Source organism: Lichenostomus cassidix, chromosome 1 (genome assembly GCF_008360975.1).
Source record: "Lichenostomus cassidix isolate B80296 chromosome 1, HeHo_3.0, whole genome shotgun sequence".
Taxonomy (NCBI): Eukaryota; Metazoa; Chordata; class Aves; order Passeriformes; family Meliphagidae; genus Lichenostomus; species Lichenostomus cassidix.
In genome coordinates this window covers 107,696,922-107,723,858 of record NC_139479.1, presented here as the reverse complement: position 1 = coordinate 107,723,858, position 26,937 = coordinate 107,696,922, and the positions used below count along the sequence as shown (strand labels likewise).

At 36.4% G+C, this 26,937-nt stretch overlaps 1 protein-coding gene across 2 annotated transcripts in view; it reads left to right on the top strand.

The window, feature by feature from the left end:
* GBE1 (1,4-alpha-glucan branching enzyme 1) overlaps positions 1-26,937 on the top strand; it is a 132,674-nt gene that overhangs the window by 89,749 nt on the left and 15,988 nt on the right. For both annotated transcript variants that reach the window (XM_085075148.1, XM_085075156.1), the window contains exons 12-13: positions 1,720-1,891; positions 25,899-26,083. In XM_085075148.1, coding sequence (XP_084931274.1) covers positions 1,720-1,891; positions 25,899-26,083 — 357 coding nt within the window. The remainder of the gene's footprint in view (positions 1-1,719; positions 1,892-25,898; positions 26,084-26,937) is intronic.

Genomic DNA, 26,937 nt, shown 5'->3' with positions numbered 1-26,937 from the left:
GAGACTATTAGGCATGAGAGAAGAGTCTTGATCCTGGTAAAGAACTTCAAAAAATACTTGGAAATGTATATTATTCGATGATAATCTGCTTTCATCAAATTCATCAAAATTCTTCACCCTAAAGCATGACATACAATATTACTGTTGCTATTCTTTTAGTTCATGTTGATATTTAGCAATTGAGTTGTTTTCCACATGACTATGCATTTTCAGTTCAGAATCTCATACTTTCAGGAAAACATCATATTTTTAATTAAAATAAAACGATAATTACAGATGTAGGTCAGGCTGTGAAAAGCAGGATAGAGAAATCAAAAGTGTGGATAGAATTCAGTCTGAAGATGCCTGAAGTGGTGCATGTGAGGGTACAATTCTGCTTGCTTACATGTTGTTACAAGGCTATGAGCTGACTGTTGCCAGTCAGAATACAAAGCCTTGTGGTTATAAGAACTGTGTGAAAAAAGCAACTCCAAAGCTAATAGCTGTCAAAAAAGCAGATGCAGCCCTGGAATTATTATGAATGGAGTGGAGCAAAGAGCACAATCAGTATGCCACTGCAGTCTTCCATGGTTTGTGTGCATCTTGAATGTTGGAGGCAGGTTTGGAGCTTCATCTCAAAGGATGTACAGCATAACTGGGAAAAAAAAAATGCTGTGAGAGAGGAATAGCAGGTGTGGATTGATTTCCATAAGAAGAAAACTAAACAGAGTAAGATTCTTTGGGGTAGCAAAGAGATCATTGAAGGGGGAAATATATCCATTTATAAAATCACAGCTGTCATAGAAAACATGAATAGGGAACACTTAGTTTCTCTTCCAATGGAAAGATTAGGGGATATTAAGTGGCACTAACAAATGCCACATTCTGAGTCCAGAAAATAGTTGTTCATTGCAGTCTTCAGTCTTGTCATTGTCACATAGGATTTTTTTTGCCCTTTAAATAGGCTATTTTTTTGCTTAAGTGAATAATCTATTTACACTGCTATATTGTCAGCTGGAAAATGACAGGATGATGATGCTTTTCAGCTAGACCTGTTTACAATTCATCTGTTTCTCTGGAATTTAGTAAGTTTTTGTGAAAGAATATAAAACAAGAATTGGGCTAATTGAACAAAAAACAGCTATTTAAATATAGATGCTTCAGAGTGTTTTCAACTACCTGTCTGCTGATGTACTGAATAGCATTTGCAACAGCCTTCCTCAGGTGGCAGTAAGCACTAGCCAGTTAGTAATTCAGTTTTTTCCTCGGTGAAATCACAGAAAACCAATCACATTCTTGATTGCATAGAAATGAATGCTTCATTCTCACTCTGCATATCTGAATCAGAGTTTTGTTAATACCCATTTATTTTTACATTCTGGGAGCCTTTCACTTTAGATGTTTGCTTTCTTATTTTCTGTGTTTCTCATAAAAATTCCCAAATGGTAGGTCAGTTGTCACTTACTGAGTTGATACTTACATTTCACGTTTGATATCTGTCGGTGAAAAAGTTCTTAGAAGTAACTCTGCAGTTTGATCCCATCAGGTGAAATGTAGGACCAGGGTTTACACAGCTGTTAGTCTGTAAACTCAATCCCATCAGTCCAGGAACCACAGGGAGGATGGCAAGGGGGAAACAGAAAACTGGGGCCTCACAAGTCCTTAAAAAAAAACCCAAAAAACAGCAACACTTATATTACACCCAGAGATTTTCTTCATTGTTATTTGGAACTGTTGCAGGCTCTGGTTGGTGATAAGACGCTGGCCTTCCGGCTGATGGACGCAGAGATGTACACCAACATGAGTGTGCTGATGCCTCTGACACCCATTATTGACCGTGGGATACAGCTTCATAAGATGATCCGGCTCATTACTCATGCACTCGGAGGAGAGAGCTATCTGAACTTCATGGGTAAGTAATCTTAGGGGAAAGGCTCTCATTTTCGCATCTGCAGAATGCTTGGCAGGGAAATAAAATGATCTGACATCATCTTGTGTCTGGGCATTTATCGCGGTGCTGATATTTGGAGCATAAATGCTTTCATAGATTTAGTGCAAAAGGTAATATGCATTGTTTTTCTGTCTGTAAGATGTATTATAAGACAAGCAAATAAAATCAAGATGGTTCCTAACTGTAGCAGGAATAACTTTTACAACTCAGACTAGAATTTTGATTGCTGTTCTGCAAGTTTGTTGGGTGGTGAGCTGTGGCTCACGCAGCTGGGTTGTACTTCATTCTATTCTTTTACTCTCCTAAATTTTTTAGGGTAACAGTGAATGTACTAAAGATGGCTCTGTGCTTATTTCAGTTATTAATTGTCAGGAAGGAGTGTGGAATCAGTTGACATATTTCATTGCTTCTTCATGCTTAATGAGGTAGGCAAGGACAAATCACAGACATAGGAGGCACATTCTGCTATCAAAACACAGAAATTGTAAGAGTAAGTGGTACTTTCTTTTGGTCCATAAGCTGTAAAACACAACTGTTGCGTTACTTCCTAAGCAAAGTTGCTACAAGAAAATTCAGTTGTTAGCCTAACTTAATCAGCAAGTTACAGTTCCATGTAGTCATCTTAAAAGTTGAATGTTCTTAGCTTTATCCAAAATTCCAAAGTTATGTATGCTGTCTGCTCTTTACCATATTCACTTATTTAATTTCCTTGCAAAGTGCTTCTTACTTAATAGTAAAAATCACCATTTTGTAATGTGGTCTGACAAGTTCTGTATAGCAGTTATGACAGTCTCACAGGGAAAAAAAAAGGCTGAAAGCCTGCTGTATCTCAGTTTTCTGATAATGTAGCACTTCAAACTTATAGAAATTTTAGCCTATTAATGTCTTCCACTTTTGTGGTCAGATGCTTTGTTAAATAAAGTCTAAGGGGACTGTTGGATGTATATTGTCCTTCTTCCATAATAGAATATTTAACAATATATTTTCTGATTAAAAAACTAAAGAACATAAGACAGTGGTGACACAGGATTTAAACATGGTACATGTTCTCTTTCTTTGCATTAGAAGAAAACTCAGAAAATACTGTGTAGATTTTCTTAAAAAGAATTGCAGCCACTTCAGTAAAGAACAAATTAATTCACTGTATGCCATACTAGTAAAACTATCCTTTCCAATAAAATGCAGGTTTCTTTTTTTCCTCAAGAGTGAAGAAGAGTTAATTAAATATTTATGAAGTGTGCAGTCAGGCACCAAAGTGCTCAAGGTATGAGGTGTATGCTTCCCTTCAAACTAGTGCTACTACAATAGTTAAGGAAGCAGGTGTTTACAAAATACTCCAGCTCAACTGCAGGTGGCTTCGCCCCAGATTGACTTAGTAAGATTAGAAAAATGATCAGTAATGCAATGTGGCATGTTTAATCCAGTGTGTCAATGCTGGCTGATTGAGCAATTAATATTGGATATCTTTGAGTACTGCAAATGGTTCAGTAACTGTATTATGGTTTGCTGTATGAAAAAGGTGAAAAGATTGTAATAACTGTTGAAGGAGAAAACATTAGTGCAGAATGCTGGCAATCCTGTGGACTTGAATTTGCAACATGCTGTCTAGTTAAGCAAATACAGTGACAGAAGAGTTCTTTAACTTGCAGGTTTGTGTGAGTGCCAAAGGTGAGAAAGAGGAGCCTTCTGTAGGGTGGGGGAAGGGGTGGAAATCTTTCACAACTCCTGGAGAAGGCATTCCAGGTGCCTCTGTGCTTCCCTAGGTCCTTCCATTAAGCATCTTGTACCTTCTTTTTCTGCAAAAATAGCAAAGAAACACACTGCTTTCTGAATGCTTTGCTCACCTTAAGGAGAAAAAAACCTTATCTAAACAATATTGTATCAGGAGTGGAAATCTGTGTTCTCAAATATATCCTGGAATTTGTCTTTGAAAATATGGAATAATATTTAATTAAATATGTGTTGGAGCATCATTTGTGCTCCATACATGCACAGATTCCTGTTGACAGAAGTTGGGGATCAAACACTGATTGGGGCTTTGTTTCATCTTTCTCTGTTTTCACACTGGTTGGTTCCCTGCCCTTCTTCCATGTGTCTCTAAGAAACCACTGCAAAAATCCTGAAAGCTGTGATTCTTATTTTTCATGTTCCTGGATGTTTTAATTTTCACTGAAGGCTTTTATTTTTCTTCCCAATTGCTTATATCCCAGTATTGGCAGTGAGTGTTGCATGCAAACTTAAATGTGAATAGGAAAGTTCTGTCATTTCTGTAAATTGGTCCCTCACAACAAAAACCTTCGGGAGCATTCTTTCCTCCAGCCTGTGTTTTGGTTTTATGTGCAACTTTCCAAGTGATCTCTTGGGCTTCGTGTGTGCAGCTGGCATGGAAGACTTAACCTAGAAAGGGAAAAGCTCCATATGTTTGGCTGAAAATGAGAATAACTATGATAAACATCCTGCTGCAGAGAATGCACTCTCTGGAAGGCCAGTTTGTTTCCTAGTGAAAGTTACAAAGTAGCAATTGTTTTGAAACTTTTGCTCTGTCTAAATTCTCTTCTTATAGAGCAGGTAGGGAGCAGCAATCCCAATGTAGCTGTAGTTTGTTCATCCCAGCTCCTGTTTTAGACAGATTTTAATGCTGAGACAGGCCAGTACAGGTCAGAAATTATCACAGAAATTTAGGAAGTCACAAAAATCTGAGTTCTTCTGCACAGTGCTTTAGTTAGGAGCACACGTGCTTGCTTATTAAGGGGTTTCTTTCTTCACTGATTTTTCATGATTTCCTACTCAAGTATTTTGGTTTGTAATTGTAGTGATATGGAAATACTATATGCATCTAATTAACTTAAAACCAGGAAAGTACATGCAAAAATATTTTGGGCCACAGATCTCTGCCCTCCCTAATATCAGAATTTGAAAACCCAAAATAAAAACTCTGTATCTGACTAAAATTCTTAATTGTCAATTTCAGTCCCATACAAAAATAACAAAAGGACTTGAGATTTGAGTATAATTCCTCAATCACCAAACAGAGACTTCTATTAGTTATAAGATTTCCAGAGTATTATAGCAATCTTCTGATCTCAGCTTGAAAATAAAGCAAGCACTGCTGTTACCCAGCAATGTTTAACTTCAGTATAAAGACTCACACATATTTCCTGAAAATAAAACTTGAATTTGAAACTGTAAAAGTGTTCTGTCTGTACATCCTTACATTTTCCTTCATTTTCCATTCTGCCCCTGAAGACAAGCTGTAGACAGTGGTAATTGTTGTTCTTTAAATGTTCCTTTTCTATTTTCTTGTTCATTGCTTGTGCCCTGCACTTAGGGAAACCCTGCAGGACATGGGGAAAAGCTGTGCCAGTTTTTCAGTGAACTTGATTCCATGGTCTCTGCTTATCTTGCAAGATGCATCTGTGTGTCTAGATTTAGACAAGCAAGAGTAGTTGTTTTCTTGCCCTGAATATACATACCCACGGGGCCTTAAATAACATTTTGGGTCCTTGAGATCCTTCATTGCACAAATACTTACTGTTTTATGCCTGTATAGGGTCTTGCTTTTCATCTTTGTAACAATCATTTTCTTGGTTCTTTTTTTTGTTTGAAATTGGCTTAAGCTCAAATCTATTGATTTAAGTGGAGATTAGTTCCTACATGAACCTCTGGCACTATTTTTCATGACTCTCCCATAGTAAAACAACTCTTAATTAAGCCTCCAGAGACCCTGTCTTACTCCCTGCAAAACAACTTTTGACTCTCTATATATATATCTATCTCAATATATAGCTAGGAAGTGATTTGAAGTAACTAGAACTGGTTTTTTTTCAATCATGAGCATTGACTGATGATGTTACTGTTTGGGTTGACTGTTGCCTTTTTCATTACTATCAAATTTGTCTGTTCAGTTTGCTCTTTCCCACTTGTTAGTGCATTTTTTTTATTCACCTTCCCTAGTCTTAGGGTTTTTTTGCATGCACCCAAACAGTGTCTTCTCTAGTGGTTTGGTGTGATGAGACCTTGTTCTTTCTTTGCCCTTAAAAATGAAATGCTATGCATGATCTATTCCTCAGAGTATTTTAGGGAGAGAAACTTAGATATGTTTTCAGTTATTTGCTTTTAAACTAAGGAATTTCACTGCAGAGGGCTCTTGAAAAAAATACTGTCAAACAAGAAAAGGAATGGTAGGAAAACTGTGTCAGTTGAACCAATATCAGTGTGAGAAAGGTGTGTGCCATTTTCTTTAGGAATATTAATATCTGAAATCCTACCTACAATTTCTCAGAAACTCAGGGATAGATTGTTGCATAATACCCTGTATGCAACCCCACTCACAGCTTGGGTTGGGCTGTGGCAGTGGGAATAATCCAAATTTATATATTAGGCTTCATTAATCACTTTGACAGTCTCTTCTGCAAGGTCTAGATGTGCAAACTGTTAATACTTTTGCATTTAGAGTTGACTGAAGTAAGCTTCATTTCTATACTTTCTCAAAACACATTAGAGTGACTGGGAGAAAAGCAATTAAAGAGAGAGACTGTCTTGTAGTTTAAAACTAAATCACACACAGATCTGCCTTATCCACCTTTAATCACTAATTAAGTGTGTCCAAATATTAGGAATCTGTTGTGGGAGTTGATTGTACATCCTCCTTGAAAGAGTAGAGAATAAAGCACTACACATCTGTGTGTGTGTTATTTAAATACAATTGTTAGTAGCAGCAGTCTGTATGTGATGGTGGAGCTGTGTCCACACTATTGCTTCTCTGCCTGGAAACAGAAATCTTCACAGTCAGCAGCATCCTCAGAACTGCTTGAGAATCAAAAGTTAATACTAAAGTTGTAAAATAAATCTTTGCGTTATTAGAGTTCAGTTTCTGTTTGTATGGCAGCCTTCATATTTGCTTTATTGTTGTTTTATTTGTTGTTGTTTTGAAGAACACAGAAATAGGCTTCTATATATTATAACTTTAGATAACTTTACACTATATATTATGACTGTACTATGCATTATGACTTTTAGCACTGGTTTTTAGAGGAATTTCTCTTTTCAGTTGTTCAAAAGTGTAATTTGTTACAGAAATTACGACAAACTCATATCATTATGAAAAGCTTTTTTCACACCTGGATTTCTGACTCTACAGAACATGGCTGTTATTCTCTCCTGTCATAATTGTTGGGGTTTTTTCCCTCCATAGCTATAAGATTCAGAATTTCTTTACAGTAAACTATAGTTAAACTTTTTACAGATGACATTGATTAGTTTTACTCAGTTGTTTTTAATGAAAAAAACAATTAGAGGCAGATCCAAAAACTGCAATATTCTGACTAAATTTTATTTTGCTTTCATTTTCTTGACCTTAAGTCCAAACAACTTTAAAAATCAACAAATTTACCTCATTTTTTGACTTTATTGCTTTCTTAATTCAGAATGTAAGCACTGCAGTAGAAGGTCTGTCATAAAAAATGCATCTCAAATTTCTTGGGAGTTGTGCATATAAGTGCACAGTTTTGTACATAATCTATTTTGGTTAGACTTCAGATGTTGTTCAAAATAAAGGTTTTGGTAACAGACAGAATATTTTTTGCCTGGTTGTATTGAACTGTGCTAAGTTTTTAAATTTGATTATATATAGAAAAAAATTATATTTACATGTGCAAATTTTTGTATTTATGCATAAAGGTTTCTTTGCTCAATGATTCATTGTGTAAGCCATTAAACATAGTCATCTCACAATTTCTATGCTATGGTTAACTTTGATTCAAACAAAATGCTTTGAGTATCTTCTGTTTATATACTCTTGAGGTGCTTTAAACTTACATATTACAATCAATTTAAAAATCACATAAAGTTTGGTTCAGTCTATGAACAATTTGTTAATCATTAGTGCTTCAGAAGAGCCTTCACATTGTAAGCTATGTAAAAATGCCTTTGTGAGGTGGTTTTGTTCTGATTTCTCCCACTGGTGATGTGGGTCCTTGGGTGAAAGACACAATGCAAAACTGAAAGGAAATTAAAAATATTTCCAGATTTTTGAGTAGATATTATTTTGTTCTGTAGATAAACCTGAAGTCCAGCATTCAGATCTCCATTATAATTTGCCTTTTTGAGATAAAGTAGACTTGTTTGGGGGGGGTTTCCCTCTTTTGTACCTTCTTTAGTAAGTTTGTGTAATAAGATGCAGTTTTCACCCTTTCACAGACCTTGGTTTCTGCCATGTCACAGAGCAGATGAGTGAAGTGTCACTAATGAAATGTTTAGTGCAAGTGGTCACTCATTTCCTGGATGCCAGGTGTATACAGAAGTGGTCTACCTGATAAAAACTAAACTCTTGTGTGTAAGAGCAGGAGAAAAAGGGGAATCATGCGCATTCAAGCAGGGGTAAATACGATGTTGATGTTAAAGCTGTCTTTTCTCCCTGCTGCTCACTGTTCTTCATGCAGTTTTGATGCTGATAATTTATCAATACTTAAGTTACTTATTTTTGAAATCCCCAATGCTGAAATGCAGCAGCCTCTTACCACACCCAGCTGGGCTTTACTTCTATTTTTTTCAGTCTGTCTCTACTCAATGGTCTGAAAAGGGCTGAGAGGAAAATGGAACTATTTTGTCCAAAGCCATCTACCAAAGAGCAAAAAATTCTTCCTGAGTATACTTTGTAGGCTGGCCTTTAAAAAGGTAGAGAAAGGTGATTCAAATCAAGTAATTTAGCAACATCAGACTCTAGTGAGCTGCTGCAGGAGCATGCAGGGGAATCTGTTAATCACAAGCCTACCTTTGGTGACACATTGCTCTTTCTCACACTGGATTTGGGTAATGCAGAGCCAAATAGAATTAAACCCCATGTGTTACTCAGTAAGGAATTGTTGGTTTGAGACATGACTGAGCAGGTGACATGTTGTATTTGTAACCTCTGAATAATAGATCCTTAGGCATGTATTCCAATTTGGATTGTAATATGTGCAGTTGAGGCAATTTGAAATGAGTTCATCGCAGTAGTGATATTAATTCCTCAAATCAATGTAGCTTAAGCTGAGATAACACTTTGTGATGACATTGGAATAAAAAAGAGATGTCCTTATGTATTTAAGAGCTTCTTATTTTCACTAGATGTTATTAGTTTAAAATCTTCTCATTATCCTAATTTTTTGAGGCCATCAATCCAACACACAGAGAGGAATTTGCTAGAATAAGAATTTGAACAACATTTTAGTTAAATTTGCATTGATCTTCAGGAGACAAGGTATTTTCTATTTTTCCTGAGAAGTGTTATGTCTGCAGAGCAAAGCATATTAGCACTAGAACATCTTTTATAAATGTTGACCTGTCTTTCTCAGATGTCTTTGGAGATCTTCAATTTGAAATTATATAGAATCGTAGAATGTTTTGGGTTGGAAGGGAAACAATTAAAAAAATCATCTTAAAGATCATCTCATTCCAACCCTCCTGCTATGGGCAGGGACACCTTCCACTAGCTCAGGTTGCTCAGAGCTCCATCCAACCTGGCCTTGGACACTCCCAGGGGTCCAGAGGCAGCCACAGTTTCTCTGGGCAACTTCTCCAGTGTCTCACCACCCTCACAGTAAAGAATTCCCTGCCAATATCTGATCAAAATACACTTTCTTAAAGCTGGGCAGACATCAGGTGTCACTAGAATGCATCACTGCAAGCATAGACTTCAGACCTCAATGTAGAGTTCCATTTCTCTTGTAATTTGTTATCACTTCATTGAAGTTTGCAAAAAAGTGCTTGAAATCACTCTAACCCCCTCGGTGTCCTTCCATATGGCAAGAGATTGAAGGGAGAAATGTTTTTATACTCTGTCAGGCACAGAGAAGTAGCTGTGTGCTGGTGATGGAGGGAGGAAAGGTGTGCAGGGTGATCAGCACAATGGGAAGGTGAAGGAAGCTCGCAGTTGGGTTGGTGTTGGAGTGGAACTGAGGGCTCCATTAACCCATCACAGTGGCTTTATCTTTCTAGCTAAAAAGATGCATTCCTGAACATAATTCAGGGTAAATTATTTCTGTGAGCTCATGGAAATAGAGAAAAATAGAGTGAAAATGAGGTATTTTAATTTTATTTCAGAGTTAAGTGTTACGAGGTTAATCTTGAATATGAATATAGAGCTGATTTCAGTAAGCTTTCAAGAAGGGAGAGGTAGAGTTTATAGTGGAGTAAATTAGAAAGGGAATTTATGAAGGCAATAATACCACTTTTGGCTGAAAAGAAAATGGATTTTTTTTTTGGAGGGGGGTTGTTTTTGGGGTTTTGTTAGATTTTTTTTTTTCCCCCCAAATAGTACACTTACCTTTTGAGTTGGGATGCCTTTCTGAATATAAACCACTACTTCTGTCTTAATATGCTATGTAAAAGTGCAGGGCAGGAGGAGTAAGAGGACAAGTGACTAATGTCTCAAGGAGAACAGGATTATTCCCAAAGCCAAAAGTATTAGTGCAGTCTTTTTGCAGCCAGAAGCTTAGAACTTTTACTCAGTTGGGATAAGTATTCAGATCTTTTTATGAAATTCAGAGCAGGTCCTGCAAGCAAGGTATTTTCACTGAATATCTTCTCAAATGGCATTTTTAGAGAGATTATTTAAAAGCAATCTAGTAATCCACTCACTCCTGATTTAAGAGTCAATCCATGGACTATGAAACAGCTCCCCTAAGCCTCTCATATTTTTTTAATCCAGCTAACTGTTAATACAAAATACTGCAGGAAAGCCTGGATTATCTTGATGGTTGTATTATAGGTCAGCTCTTTGTGCAGCCTAAGCTCATAACCTTTATCTTCATAATGGAGAAATGGATGGTCTTATTTCAAAATATTAATGGCAAAAAAAAGGGATACCTGACAGAAAACATTAACCTGTGTTAGGATATACTCTTGGATAGGCAGCATGCTTTACACTGTTTATCTTGGGCTCCTTAAATTTGTGAAAAGCACAAATTTTGAGTTTATGATGTGTGCTTCTTACTGATTGATACATATCCTGAAGTAAAACCACTTTTTTTTGTATTTTTTCTCATCATAGACTTCTCTGTTCATGTCTTTTGTGCATGTGCTCTCTCTAGGACTGGGGGAAGATGTGTATAACGCCTTTTAAAAAATATCGAACAAAAGCTTGAGTTCAAGCTGAGCTGTTCTTGTTCGTATATTTTCATGATTGTTTATTTATTGTAGTTCCTAATGGTTGCCACCATTTTAGCAAGCGAAGAATTGTATTTAATATTGCTTGAAAGGAAGAGTGCAGGAGTCTGAACATGGGTGGATTTCCATAACTCATATTTTTCTCTCATCTAAGCTCACATAGTGCAAGTGCTAGTTATTATAAGTACCAAAAAACTATGTAAATATATATTCTATTTTCCATAAGTCTTTACTTGTGTCACTGTGCTTTTTTCTTCCTTGTGTACTGTTTACCTGCACTTAAACAGCTTTTGTGTATATCTTCTTGAATATGCGAATAGTTAATTCTTTCAAACTCTGGATTTTTCAATGCATTTTGTTTAGCCTGGAGAAAAGGAGGCTCAGAGGTGACCTTATCACTCTCTTCAACCACCTGAGAGGAGGTTGTAGCCAGGTGGGGTTTGGTCTCTTTGCCCAGGTAACAAATGACAGGATAAGAGGAAATGCTGTCAAGTTGTGCCAGGGAGACTTTAGATTAGGTATTAAGAAATTTCTTCACTGGAAGGGTAGTCAGACACTGGAACAGGCTGCCCAGGGAAGTGGTGGAGTCAGCATCCCTGGAGGTGCTTGTCAGATGTGTAGATGTGGCTCTTGAGGACCTGGTTTAGTGGTGGACTTTGCAGACAACCCTAATGATTCTGTGACTATTCAAAGCCCACAGCTGGTAAGTATGCCAGAGTATTGACATATTAATTTCAAAAGATGTAAAGAAAACATGCCTTATGTGTGCAAATTTCCTCAATATGTGAAATTTATTGTTCTGTTTGGAGAGAAAAAAAAGGAAAGAAAAATCAATATTGCACTAAGCTTGTTACAGTTCTGGCTGTGACTAGTTTTAGAAATATAGTAAGCTATTTATTAATATCCTGCTTTCCTACATATGGTTTGGAAAGGTGTGTCCTAATTAAATATGAAGCAGGGAGTATCTTCATTTAAAATAGTTTTCTTTTTCTGGAGTTTAACCTAGACCTAGTTGACGTTTTCAGTAAAATTGTGAAAGTACCTTTTTGTATTTATTAGTTGCTTTTATATTTGTGGGTGAGAAAGACTGCATTTTTAGTTTTCTGTGCCCTACATGGAAGGCTCTAGCTTGGTTTGTACACTGCATGTAAGAATACAGAACTAAATCCATCACTTGCCTCTGGAAACTGAAATACAGGAAGAGGCCTGTAGAAATAAATAAATTTTATCTTAATAAAGGAGCTGTCTACTCATTATATTCTCTCAGTAAGCTTTTGATTTGTATTGTTTTCTGTGATATAAAAATGTTGAGAACCCTAGAAGAGACCAGGCACTGTATGAACCAACAGGGGACAGAAAAATGTCATGTGTGACTGAAGGGTTTATGTTCCACTCCTCCTCAGTGCATAACTGTGAGTGTGGAAACATTTGTGCTAGGAATGAGTATTGAGCAAAGCCTGGAGGAAGCAGAGATACTGTATTTGGTTGAGAAGTTGTAGGATATCTGTCTGTAAGGTTTTTCCATTTCCCAGTTTTTAAAGGGATGATGTGATCCATGTCTGAGATACCCTGAGGCTGGGCTCAGGGACATGAGAAGTTTTTGCTAACCTCCTATTAGGGTCCTGTCTCTATTCTTTCCTCCTGCTGTCACCATGACATATGAGCTTTTCAAAGGATATGTTGTTTTGTGACAATAAAATGTTCCTATTAAGAGCTAAATAAGAAAACAAGTATTGAAATAAGCTACCACCACAATGTGGCTGTGTAAAGGAATGAAATGGAACAAAACAAAATGAGTAATGGCATTGGCAAATAATTTTTTGCAGATAAAGGTGTAATTTTACTTGTTTCAGAGGATTCTTCTCCCCTTTTTTATAGATGAGCCATGCAAAACATTTATCACTTGAGCAAGTTTATTTTTTTAAAGAAAAAACCCACAAAGGAATGAGAAATCATTACTGAGAAATTTCATATGTCCAATTCAAAATGTCTTTGTGCAAGTAATCTCTAATGGTTTCTTGTCTGTGTTTTGTGTTTTGCTTTTGTCATTTTGAATTTCTATGCAGAATTGCTGGAGGGGGAGAAGAGAAATCATCTTAGTGTTTGTACATATTTGGCTTTCCTCAAACAATTGTAACACAATGCCTTTTAGACATGGAAGCAGGTTTGGGATTTTTTTCTGAGATCAAAGTTTACTTTTTCCCTTGACAAAGAAGTTTTGTCTTAAAGGCACAAAAAGCATTATGTGTCTAATAGGGTTGCAACATATTTTCAGCTTGGCCCCTAAAAAAACTGTACCACTTCTTTGTATACAGTGCAATGACATCTTGAAGTGTAGTACTTCGAATGCATTCATATTTCAGTGAAATTAAACACTGTCTTTGGAAATAATATATTTTAAAAATATGTGCATGCATACAGAATAAATTCCAGCAGCTATGAAACTTTGGGGTAGGGTAAAGAGCAATACATATGAACGTTTGTGTTTAGTAAAAATTTGATCAAGGAAAAAGTTGGAGGTGGCTACCTAAATGAGATTGCTTCTATTACTTTGTACACTAGTTCAGAAGTGTTTGTTTCAAAACTGAAACCCAAAATTTTATCATGTTTTAAGCAGTTGTAATGTAATCCAGAAATAATTTCTACTCTGGTTCTTGTTTATCAGTGTAAATTTATTTTCTGTCCATTAACTTAGTGTCAGGCACAAGAAAAATCTAAAAATATTAGTTATGTTTTTAAAGGCTCACAGCTTTGTTATGCCTTCAGCTGATTCAGGTCTTGGGGCTAATTTAAATATGTTTCAAGCATTAAGATGAATACTGTTGTTTGGCTCTGTGCATACAGCAAATTTTTCAATTTTAAAGCCAGAAGGGATAGCTGTCATCTGCAAATAGAGGCATGAGATAGTGGAAAGAACAGAGGGAATGGCTCATGGTGAACCTCTTTTTTTTAGAAGCTGAATCTCAGAGGTTCACAGTTCTAGACCATTCTTTTACAACTATTTACTTGTTTTCTAACCTCCTTTCAACAAAGTTATTTGAAAAAAACATCATGTGTGAAGACTGATAACCAATCTGACTTCATGATACCTTCCTTCCTCATGGGAATGACTCTGGACAAAAGTCAGCATTCTTGTTATGAAGACACTTGTTCAGTCAACCCTTCCTCAATTGCCACCAGAACCCACCAACCAAAAAGCAGCTTTTCCTGCCACCTGCACCAGAGGGACAATAAGGAAGAGCCCTGGATCACTTTCCAGGGATGTGCTCCTTGCTAGTGTCCTTAATGCACAGGCTGAGCTGTGTCTGGGGTTGCATATGTAATGTGCCCATCAGCAGGAAATGGAGTGTGGTAGTGGGTCTCAGATTTCCCAGCCTTTTGAAAAATTTTCTGTGCTACACCCTGAAAATTGGTAGATGAAATAGAAAATTGGCAGAAGCTCTGCCTGATGATACTCTGAGTACCTCTTGAAATCTCTTTACCAAATGACCTGTTATTAGGGAGCAAATGTCCGTAAGTTTTTCCCTAGTCTTTCTGGCTGTGGTGAGAGTCGTTACCTGAAGGAAGTGAAGGGGAATCATGCCACTTAAGTCAGGGCATATTGTCTCTCTTCTGATGTCTCTTAAAGCTGATTTTAAAGGTATATGCTCTTCAGAAGGAGAATGGAAAGAGAATGTGAAGGAGTAACTAAAAATGCAGAAAGGGCTTTTTTTGGCCACAGCTGCTAAGAGACTATGGTAATATTGCTATAGTCTGGTTTGTTTCTGTATTATGTTTTAAATTTCAACAAACAACTTGTTTTAAGCCTGTTCTCTCAATATTGTGAGATTTATTTTTTCACGTCTCTTTACATAACAAAAACAATGACAAAAACTAAACCACAGTAAGGAAACAAAAGATTAATGCCTTCCTGGATAATTGTGCTCAGTTGCTATAGACTTTGGTGGCTATTTTATAATCCACCTGCTGCTTTTAGCAAAGGTGTCATCAGTACCAATACTTTTAAGTCTCTTTTTTATCTGAGCAACAGTTTTGCTTCATCTTTTAAGACTGTTACCTGTTGGCCTATATCTAAATTCTTTTAATCTTTCCTCTATTTTCTTTTCCTTTTTTTTCCCCTTTCTCCCACTTCTCATTTGTGCTGGCACTGGTTAATGTACAGGTGAGTCAAGACTATCTTTAATTACATTATGGGTCCAGCCCATTTGGTCATCACACCACTTGTAAAGGTTTGCCCCAGCCTGTGCTGTAGTTGAGGTCTCCACATGCCCACTCATGCTGGAAGGCCAGCAATTAGTCTGGTATAACTAATTGTTGATTAGTATTAGGAGGTGATGCTCTTTCAGAGGCTGGTTCTTAATTACAGCCTTTCTTGATCCTCTTCTGGTGTTGTAAACACATGTAAAAGAATTTTAATAACATGCAAGCATTATATTGCTGTGATATTTTTAACTTTTCCTTTTTTGTTCTTATACTCTGAGATGTGACTGAAGATGGCTCAAAGATCAGATTTAGGATGCTTAAAAACCAGATTTTATAACATTGCCTTTCATATCAGACGTGTATGCATAACATCCACCTGAAGCAATTGCAAATCTATGCTAAAGCTTAAAATCCAATGCAGTGAGTATTCCAAGATTGAGTATTTTTTGGGAGCAGCACATCTCAGTGATTTTAAATGAGTTCTGATTGTTAGCATTATTCAGGTGCAGTCACCCTCCTTCCAATAGATACATTGTATCTTGCAAAAAGTTCAGAATAACTTTAAAAACTCTGAGAATTGGCCCCTGTTCTAGTGAGAGGCAGAGAGGAGACCAGGACAATTACTGCCTGGAACAGGTCAGAATTACATCATGAGATGTTTTTCTCATTAATACACACCTTTTGTGCACCTTCATTAATAGATCTCATTTACAGACAAGGTATTCCCATTCAAACCTTGCATTTTCTGTTCCTAGACTAAGCAGTTGACTTTAATCTACAGACTGGTAGTCATAGGACATGCAGCTGATTATCAGGCAGATGAGACTCTTCTTAAAACCTGCCCCTTTGGTAGCATGACAAAGTACCAGGGACCCTGACTCCTGATCTCTAAGTGCTCTTTCTGAAAAAAACCCAAACTTGAAAGTAAGTTTCAATATCCATTTCCACATAGAAAAAAAACCAAAACAACAAAACAAACAAAAACCCCCAACAACAGGATAAATAACCTTGCCTTAGACATTCTGGCTATGATTTATTCTAATGAGCAGAGATCTTGCAATAGATTATGCTGTCACCATAAGATTATTATGCTAAGATTTTTGAAATATGCTCAAACAAATGAGCATGGTTTAGAAAAATTGCTTTCAAGTGTCTGGTTAGAGTCTTACATAAACTACTCATTATCTTTCATTTTTTTATATAAGTGCATCTTAAAATAGAAAATCTCCCACCAAACAAAAACAAACAAACAAACCCCAAACTGTGAAGCTAACAATGAACAGGTTGAAGGGGGGAGCAAAAGACTTTAAAACAATGAATGCAAAAATTACCTAAATTGATGTGAGACATTCTTCTGATATACACATTAATTATGTTTGTACCAACATAAATATTTACCATCCACTGAAGATACTGCTTTTGAAATGCACAGCAAAACAGCACTTTTGTTCTTTGGAATATCAGTGTATTTCAGAGATAATTTTCTTCCCAGATTAAGAATCAAATTATTGTGAGAAGAAAAATAGGGAAATTATTTCTAATTCATAGAGTTTAAACTGGTTATGGTACTTGATTAATCTATTTATTTACTAGTAAGCAGAAGGAAAATTAATCATAATGTAAATGTACTGTTTAATTTGGCATAGGCCTGATGAGAATTTTGAACTCTTGATGCTTCCTCTTTTTTCCTCATGTTGCTCAAAATATTCACACTTCCACAAGGAGGTTTTTGGCAGACTTGTATTTCCCTAGCTTAAGTAGTCAGTTAATTTTGACTTCAGGTAGTGTCAGTCTTCTGTAACCATTCTTGAATCTGTCTGTACTCCTGTTGGAAGTTTTTTTTGAACGGCCACATGTTTTAACTTGAGTTACTAGATAAAAATTCCTTCCAAAACCCAGCAGCTGTTCCGTGTTAGTTTGAGTGGAAATGCCACACAGTAATGCATAATTCTGTGTTGTGTTCTGCTTTGGGGTTGGTGGTTTTGCTATGTCTTTAAATACAGCTAGAAAACACCAAGCCAATGTTTTGTTTGCTGCCCACACTCAGAGTTCCTTGTCAACACATATGTTTCTTTTCATCAATCTCCTTATCTCAGGTCTAACATTTAATAACTATAGAAAAAATAATTATTTAGGTGGTTATGTCCTATCTCAGGACTATTTTAAACTCTTCACAAAGTGACTCTCAAAATATGGATTTTGTATTTATATTTTCCCCCGCAACTTTGAATTTTACAGATGGCTAATGTTTCATTCATCCCTCAGCAGCAGCCCTGAAGCCAAAGGAGTAGTTGGCCAATTTTTTCCAGTGTCGGTACTCGGCATTTATTTTCATCTGTTGTGTAAAAAAAACCCCAAACCAACACCAAAAATCCCACACAAATCCAAATTGCAAGCAAAATACCCAAAAGCCTAACCTGGTATGACCTTGAATCCTCAGTGTGTGATTATTTAGCATCAGTTTCATACATTCTTTTACTGCAAGGTAGTAGCACAATAAAAATTTGAATGTCTTCCTGCTAAGTAGTGAAAGTGAAGTAATTGTAGAAAGAAAATGCACTGCTGAACAGTAGGAAGGCTGGATTTTACGAGAGCTATGCTTTTTCCTCACTGAGGCAAGTCTGTTTCTTGAAACAAATTATTTGAGAACACTCTGTAAGAGAAACCTGACTTTAAAATGCTTGCAACTCTTCTCATTTTGGAAGGCTTTTTGTATTCTGAAATATTGCTAATATACAATTCTGGATCACAACACTTGTCTTTCTCCTTAATGATGGGTTTGGGTTTACTGACCAAGCACTACACATGCTATGCTGGAGTGGTGTTGTCAAACTCCATAATAATTGAACACTTGGAAAATACATCTGTATGTTCCCAATCTTTATTTTCTGAACAGTATTGAATTGGAAGATACAATTAAGGGCAAAAACTTCTTTGACATGTGTTGCCATGATGTTTAAATGCTGAATTAGGGATTTGGGAGGATTTTAATGTTATTTTTTTTAATGTAATATGATATATGCCTCATTTTAGGATCATTTTAACAATTTTTTTTTACTTTTCAGTGGGGTGAAATTCTCTGCTAACATTCAAGATTTTCTTCGTGACAGTTCTATAACTTTACATCAAAATTTGTACTCCTTTCTATAAACTTTTGAGATTAGGACATTAAATTTTGCCATGATCTTTCCTGCAATTTTGTTTTGTTTTGTTTTGTCCAAGGACTTGGCGAAGGCCTTTGAGCTTTGCAACTTCTCTCAGAGATAAGTCTTGGAGACTAAACTATGTCCAGACCTGATTATACAGGGATTGTATTCACTCACATGGTTAATTATACATTCACCAGAGCTGTGCTGGAGTGTAAAACGTGGGCTGTTTAAGCACTGAAAGTTCACATTCAGCACAAATAAATCAGATCACTCTGTTGCTCTTCCGTGCTCTGCAGAAATATATTATTTCCCATTTGTTCCATCTCTCAAAGTGAAGTGTAGTTCTCAAACTTGTCATACAATACATGTCTGAGAGAGAGACCATGCTGAGCACCATCCTCACAGATGGACATCTCTGACTCCAGGACAGCTTTATAAGTGAAGCAGATCCATGTATGAATAGCTATCAGTGAAATGTGATCAGAAAATGTGAAATAAGCTCCTGGAGTAAAGGCTGTCACTCTGCAAACTTGTGCCTGAAGTGCAAGCCCTGTTTCAGCCTGGCTGCCCTCATGAATGTGGAGAACTTACATTTGAAAACAGCACTGGTAACTTCTGTCTCAGGTATTTTCACAAAGAGTTTGAGGAGTAAGGGGATAGCACATCCTAGATGTTGGTGGTGCGCTGCTGAAAAATGTGGGGATAGCATGGTCCCTGTTGCAGTGGAGTCTCCTGTGGGGAAAATGTTGCACACTGGAAATGTTTCAGAGGAGGACTAACTCACATGCAATGCACCTAACCCTAAACCTGACTCTATCAGCTGTTTTTCTGCCTTATATTGCCATTTTTCTGTTTGTTCCAACTAATTCCTAAGCAAATATCCTTGCATATCTAAAGTATGGCTTAAGTTAGGTGTTAGTTTCACCTAAGATTTCAGCTGTTGTGTTGAATTGTGTTTAGAAACAAACCCACCAATCGATTGCCTTTTTTCTGTATTGTGTTTGTATATATTTGTGTATATACAAGTTCACAGTGATGAGACATTACAGGTTGCTTTGAAACAGTGCTGAGTCCTGCAAACTAAACACTGGTTGAATGGTCAAAATTCACAGATCATTTGTGTAACATTCAGGAAACAAGTAACTCCATTTCCTTATCTACATTAAAGCATAACTGGTATGGGAACTTAGAAATACCATTGAATGGTTTTCTGTGTAGAGTCTTAGCATTGGCAGGCACAGCCTTGAGACTGAGCACATCAAGAGTCTCTGCACACTGTAAAAACTGTGCAGTACTGCCCAGATACCACTTCAGGTACTGTAGTGGCTGTTTGGAGTTTTTCATTTCTTTGAGAAAAAGGTAGTGTTGCAGTATGATGCTGTGCCTTTTCAAAGACTTCTACAGTAATCACATAATTCTGATTTTGAAAATACCTTAATAAGTGTCCAGGTTCACTGGAAACAATGACAAATGAGAGATGTTTAAAATTGTAAAGGTCTTGAGATGGTGTTTTTTAAAGCAGATGTTTTTAGGAAGTTTATAAATACATTCTTAGCACGGGAGGGTTGAGCCAGCCTCAGGTGGAGGGCAGGAGAGAGGTGGCAGAAAGAAGGTTTAATGTAGTCTCAAAGCAGATATGTGAGTCTGGGAAGAGTTTTGGGAACGTATTACTTTGGGGACATTAGGTAAGCAGAGGTTCAGCCCTGCGATCAGAAGTATGCTCTGATGGCTGATTTGTACTGCTTCAAGGAAACCAGGGCTTCTCACAACAGACCTTCTGTTTTGATTACTGACATCTATTTTAGAATGCCTTTTTTTTCCTCTACTCTGTTCAAAGTTCATTCCAAATTTTGATTTCAAACTTTCTCATTTCGCGCCGTTAACAAATGCGTGGTTATTTAAGTAATTAGATTTGTTCCCATAAGAAGAACAGAATAATACTGAACTTTCATTTTTGGTTTACTTAACATGAAAAGCTTTACCTTTCCTATGCATTTTCTTTCTCAATCCTTTATATGCTTTTTCAAAATTAGACAATGTAATTCTGACTGACACTGGCAAGAAAACTGCTATGGGTTGGATATCCCAGGGCAGAACAATTGCCACGTTTGTTGGACCTCATTCTCTTCCAGCCTTGTCCTAGATTAACTTTGTAAGCCCATTAACCTGTCAGTTGTGGTACTAGTCAATACTTGGCAGTGCACCTCACTGAAGGATTTAGCTAGAACGTCTTTCCATCTTTTTTTTTCCAAGAAAATTTCTTGGTATAGATTTGTATGGTTTTGTTAGTTTGGGGGGGGGTTTTGTCTGTTTGTTTTTTGGTTTTTTGTCTTTTTTTTAACCTTTAACTACTGTGTTGTGCAATATTTCTGCTCTTAAATATTTTTGTGAGCTCTTGGAGATGGTTGACTAAATAATGTATACTGTGCATGTCCATGTAGAGCCTGGTGGAAATGTCACAGTTCCAAAGTCAGTCTTTTGTTTCTACCAGAATGCAGCTAATAAAAAACAGCGAGATAGGAACTGTTTCAGTGTAAAAGGACCACAAATAGTTTAATTACTACTTTATTGTTTTAAATATTCTATGAGAGCATGGAGTAAGTTGTAAATTAGAAATATATTGTTCTGCGCTGGGAAAAGTGTGCTGAAATGTAAACTTTTAGGCCTTAAAGTTTCTGAGAATTGATTAATAATGATTATCCTCTCAAGTTCCCTTCAAGTCTAGGTAACTTCTCATGATAACTTTTTTTTTTCTTGTCTGTTAGTGTGAACTGCAGAAATTCTTGCCCTGCTCAATGAAACATTTGAGGGAAAATATTTATCTGCCCTTAGGAACTGAATACTGTTGTCAGTGAGGCCACTAATATTTTATTAAATATTTCTTTGATGGAACACTACAAATAAGTAAATGAAAGGATAGTTTAATCCAGATAAATGGGGTGTTTTCCTGTGTAAACATAGTTCTGCTAAATACCAGCATGTGGGCATAACCATCATATGCTTTGCTTATTTTGGAAAATAAAGTAAATCATAGTAAGCAATGCCATGGCCTGTCAACTCTGCCTGTGCCTGGTTATTCCTCTATATGAGAAATCTTCTCAGCTATCCAGGCTCTCCTAACAGAGGTGCAGAGTTGGTGCTTCTGAGGAGAATTGCTTTTGTTTCTTGTGCTTTGGTTTGGGTTATTTTTGTATAATTGGTCTGGCAAAAGAGAGGTGTGAGTTTGAAACAGAAGAACTCAGCAATGCCATTTAGTGTGGTTGGAATTTTTGATGGAACAATTGGAAAATTATCTCCTTTAAGAACTTGGAACTGTTTAATCAGTTTTATAAAATTAAGAGCTGGGAGCTGTTGTACCATGTAAACATCAGTAGGAAATGAGTGAAGACAGACCAGAGAAGGTGCATTCTTTGGTCCTTTAATCCATGGAAGGCTGAGCATTCCCTCCCTTCTCCCCTAGAAGATAAGGAAGATCCAAGCTGCAAAACAAATATGGTATTTATCCTGATTTTTATCTTTGGTAATTTGGGCGGAGACAGTATCTGATATTTTCAGAAAATGGGAGAAAAATACATTTTTTCACAGAACTGGCTTTACCAATAGCCCTCTATACCATTACATCATGCCAGAGATTTCCTCTAGCCTGTGTTTTATGAGGAGTTAAAATATAATTGTTTGCCTGAATTGATTTTGTTAGTCTTTTCTGACCCAGTATATAATTGAATACCAGTGCTAGAGGATTTAAAAAATATGAAGGTCTTTGTGTCATCTAACCCAGGTGTTTCAGAAGGAGTCCATTTGGAATTTCACTTTATTTTATTTTTGCATGGATTACAAGACTAAACAAATGCTTGCACTGAAGCTCATGCTCTCATCATTTGAAGGCAGCATAGTGTTTATTGTTTGGTTTTGGTAGTAATGAATGCTAAGATGATTTGGTACAAATATGAGTAAAAACAGAATATCAGAATTACAAAATACCCAAGAGGTTTGCAACTAGGGAAAATGAAGATTCATTGTTTGAAGTGTTTATTGTTTGGAATAATGATAAATATGCTATCTAGACCTGATTTACATTGATTCTATTTATAGTCTGCAGATCATTGCACTAACATTATTGTTCACAAAGATAGTGGAGTTAAATTCAAACCAGTTACAGTCCCTGGATGAGTTAATTACCTGACTTCTGTAAATTGCTCTAACTCCACTTGCTTGGGTAGATGTACTTGAAGGTGGAACTGTTGGAATTTTGTCCCAGTGTGTCCAGTCTCCAGCTCATCAGCTTTAAACAGGATCTTTTTGTAGTGTTACAGATAATTTAAAACCTTGTTTAGTCTTACACACCTAATTAAATTTCTTTCCTTTGTTGTATAAAATAAACTACTTGTTTTAACTGCTTTTAAAGTATTTTGTGTAATACTTAATTCAAAATGTAAACAACTCCTAATAACAGACATCTCTTGAAACTGCCTGCTCCATCTTTTAAATATCCCTTCAGTTCTGCTTAGGCTGATTCTTTGAGAGAGAATTGCTACTAAAGATGTCTAAAGTAGAGAGAGCAAGAAAACTTTAATGACCTGCGGGGCACAACTTCAAAAGAATCTGCAGCAGCCTAACTTCTTTGTGGTGTAAATGCATTTCTAGCCTCATGAACAAGGGTGACATAAACTTTCATTATGGCAGTAGAAAGTTCATTTATTTGTTGGAATTGTGATCTTGAAATCTCGTCCATAATAAAGTTGTCCAGTGTGCAAAATATGCAGGAAATAGCAAACTTCAATTAATTCCTAGATCAAATTAGCATGCATTGCACTTCAAGGATTTGTCTATATTTTGTTTGTCTAATCAAAATTTCAGTTAATTTCAGCTTTGTTCTCTGCCTCCCCCACGTTAGTTGCATTGTCTTGATTTGCATCATTTGTGGCAGCTGGCTTCTTGTCAGTCTGTAGTTTGGACCTTTATATCAAACAGTAAATTAATTAGAGGAAAAGGAATCCCAGTGGTTCTTCTTGATAATTGTGAAAGCCTCTAAGTATCGAAATGAATGGTGCTGATTCTTGTCAGAGATGAGAAGTGGATCATGGAGGAGGCAGATTGTTCTTCACCTTTAGTGATAGATAACTTCAGTGAACCAGTAGTTATCTAGAAATAAATGTTGGCCACTCACCTGTGCCTTCCCTTTCTTAGTCCCTCCTGTCATTTGTTATGAAGTTAAACTAGGAAAAAATAGCAATTAAAAAAATAGTATTATATGTGGGGTTTTTTTATAGGATGCATGGCTTTAATGCAGATGGAGATACATCCTAAAGGTTACTTTCTTCTTCTCTATACCACAGATTAAAACATAACCAAAATGCTTACTTGAATTCATTGTTACAATTTATGAACTTCTGGTTTTCTTCCTATAAAGAGAAATCAAGAGTCCTTTTTAAAGTCAAGCAACTAGTGCAAACCTCACAGGGATATTGTCCAGAAGGTTCCCACAGTCCCAGACTGTCAAAGTCCATGCAGCGTTTAGACTCTTGCCTTGTGTTTCTGGCAACAGAAAGTGTCTTAGTCTTTTGTCAAGTTGCTTTACTGTGATAAATTCCCTTTTTTTTTTTTTTTTAATAGCCATTGGTAATAGTTAGGAAATTAAGATTGCTTTTAATATTTTGCTGCGCTTATATTGTTCTTTTTACAAAGTCGAGATGACAAAACAGGGTTGGAACCAGACTAGTTACTGTGGTGGGAAAATAGGCAGAGCAAGCAGAAGTGAGGGAGTTGTTATGCATTATAAACCTGAAGCAAGTGTGCTCTGCTTACAGTGAAATAATCTATGGAAATTGTGGGCTAGTTCAGTCTAATTTGTTTGCTATCTTCTATTGCTTTTTCCCCTGTTTTTGTTTTTTTCTTGAACAAATAGGTATGATTTCCTTGCCTATCATTTTAAGATATGTATCATCTCTGACTTTCTGATGTTTTTTGCTGTCTTTAGCTGAGCTGTCTTATGTAGTTCATCTTTTCAATAGTGTGCAGATCACGAAAGGAGGTAATACCTTGCCTAGCTCTTCAGAGAATATTGAATTTGGTTAGATACAGTGTCTGTTTTGTAGCAATATCTCTCCTCATTTTCCAAACCGTATTGTTAGCACAGTTTAAGAGCTCAGTCCAGCATTATTCCAAGGTCATTTTGAAAGTCCTGCTGTGATTCTGATTCTCTTATATTTGTCTTCAGTTTTGAGCTGAATATGAAATTTAGTGGTTTAGCTTTTGAATAGGAAATTTAATTTACAACCTGTCAGTTCGTTTACAAAGCGGATACCACTCTGAAGGATTCACCTAAATATATATGAGGCTTTTCTCTTTTGTCCTCTGTTCATTTCTTTGTTCCCGTGAAGCACAGAATTACAAAAATCACTTCACAAATCTGGGCTTATAGTTGTCACTGCTGACTGTATCCTCCAGGCCTTCAAGGCAGTGCAGGCTGGGTGGGACAGCAGATGGGTGGTGGCTGCACATGCTGGGTATCCATCCAGAAATCTCTTGCCTTCTTTTTTTCTTTTTTTCTTTTTTTTTAAGTAGTAGAAAACATCTTAAATTTCATATTACCATACATATGTCCAGGTACATGTTGTTGTTTGTGTTTTATGGTGAGCAGGTGTTGTGTAATCTCTGAGATGTTTGACAAGAATCAACTGTCATGGGCTTTGAAAGGAGTGTTTGACTTGCAAGGTGCTTGACATGCTGTAGTCCTGTGTCAAATGAATAATCCAAAATGACTGAGAGTCTGCAGGACAGCAGGTCATAGCACGAGTTAGGATCATTAAATCCACTTGGAGTTTTCTCACACTGTAACAATGAGTATATAAACCAAGAAAACTTTGGGTACATTAAAGTCACTCAAAATATTGAGTCCCAAATGAGGTCTTGCTTTGAATCTCTAGTTTTGACAGCTGAGATTTGCTTTGGAGATTCTACATAACAGAAGCTAAAATTTTTCTTGATTAAATGTCAACCTTTTTCCTTCTTTTTGAATGTGATCCAAGTCACCTGTTCTTTGACTTCAAGAGAAGTTCAGTACTTGTGTGAGTTAGATGACCTGGATGAGACTGACAGGCTTGTGAAGCTCCTCCTATGGAAAAAAAAATTGAGATAAAATGACACCACATGCTCAAAAATTTTTGGGAAACTTTTAAGCATGGTATGGTAGCAGGGAGTTTATAATTCCTTTGTCACTTTATAATTCCCCTGGAGTCCATGGATATTTTGGTCTCATAGATTTAACAAACAAACCTGCTAACGTGAATGGAAGTTCTGAGAGATATATTAATAAATGAGAGACATAATAATATAATGACTGGTTTATATATGGAAGTGGATTATTTGAAACTTGTAGAAAGGAAGTACACATTAATATATATTGCTTCTGCCAGCTCAGTGCATTCTTTGCATGTGATTTCACAGATCCTTAATATTTTTAAATACAGGTAACGAGTTTGGACATCCAGAATGGCTTGACTTCCCCAGAATAGGGAATAATGAGAGCTACCACTATGCCAGAAGACAGTTTAATCTTACTGAGGATAATCTTCTTCGCTATAAATTCCTAAATGCCTTTGATAGAGATATGAATAGATTGGAGGAAAGATTTGGCTGGCTTGCATCTCCTCAGGTAAGCGGTATATACAAAATGAGAAGTTTTAGTCACCAGTTGGGTGCATGTGTAGAATAACATTTCCAAATTTGCATGCTGAAATTTTAAATAATGCTTTATTATGCACTGTGTAATGCCTCACCATATATTTCAAGTTGTCAAAACATGGCACCAGAATATCTTCCACAGATAACAGAAACCTGAAACAGTCTCTTTTAGCTTCATAGCAAGGTCTTTTCCTATTATTTTTCCTATATTTATTTAGTAACTATGGATTGGATAAAGCAGGCTATAAAATTGTGTGTAATCCAACCCAAGGATTGCTTTAAAAAAGTATAAATTGTACTGACAATACACTTTATAGAAATAATTACTCTGTTTCTGAGGAAAAGCTTTCAGTAGAATCTAGTGTAAGTTATAGTCTCCCAGGGCTCAACCTGCCACTTCTCTATTTACATTTTTTACTCTAGTATCACACTGTAATTTTTATGATAGAAGCTCAGTTATTATAATTTCTCAATGTTTAATTATTTCATACTTGGCATAATCCACTTTAAAGAATTTTAAAAAAAATTGATATCTAGTTATTTATTAATGGCTTGAGCAAATAGAACAAAGGTGGTATGTGCAGCCATTTAATGTGGCTTATCAAAGCTGTTTCCCACACAATTTCTAAAAAGCAAACAAAAACCCTATACCCAGTGCTTCATTTTCCAATTTAATAATAGCATATGTGATGCAGATCCCCCTAACAAGTAAGTTGAAGATTTCATTTGACAAGAGGATCCATTTTTTACTAAAGGAAGGTGTGATGAAAAGACCATGTTACCCATCTTTGAACAGGAATTTTTCAAGTGGCCTATGCTGAAAAA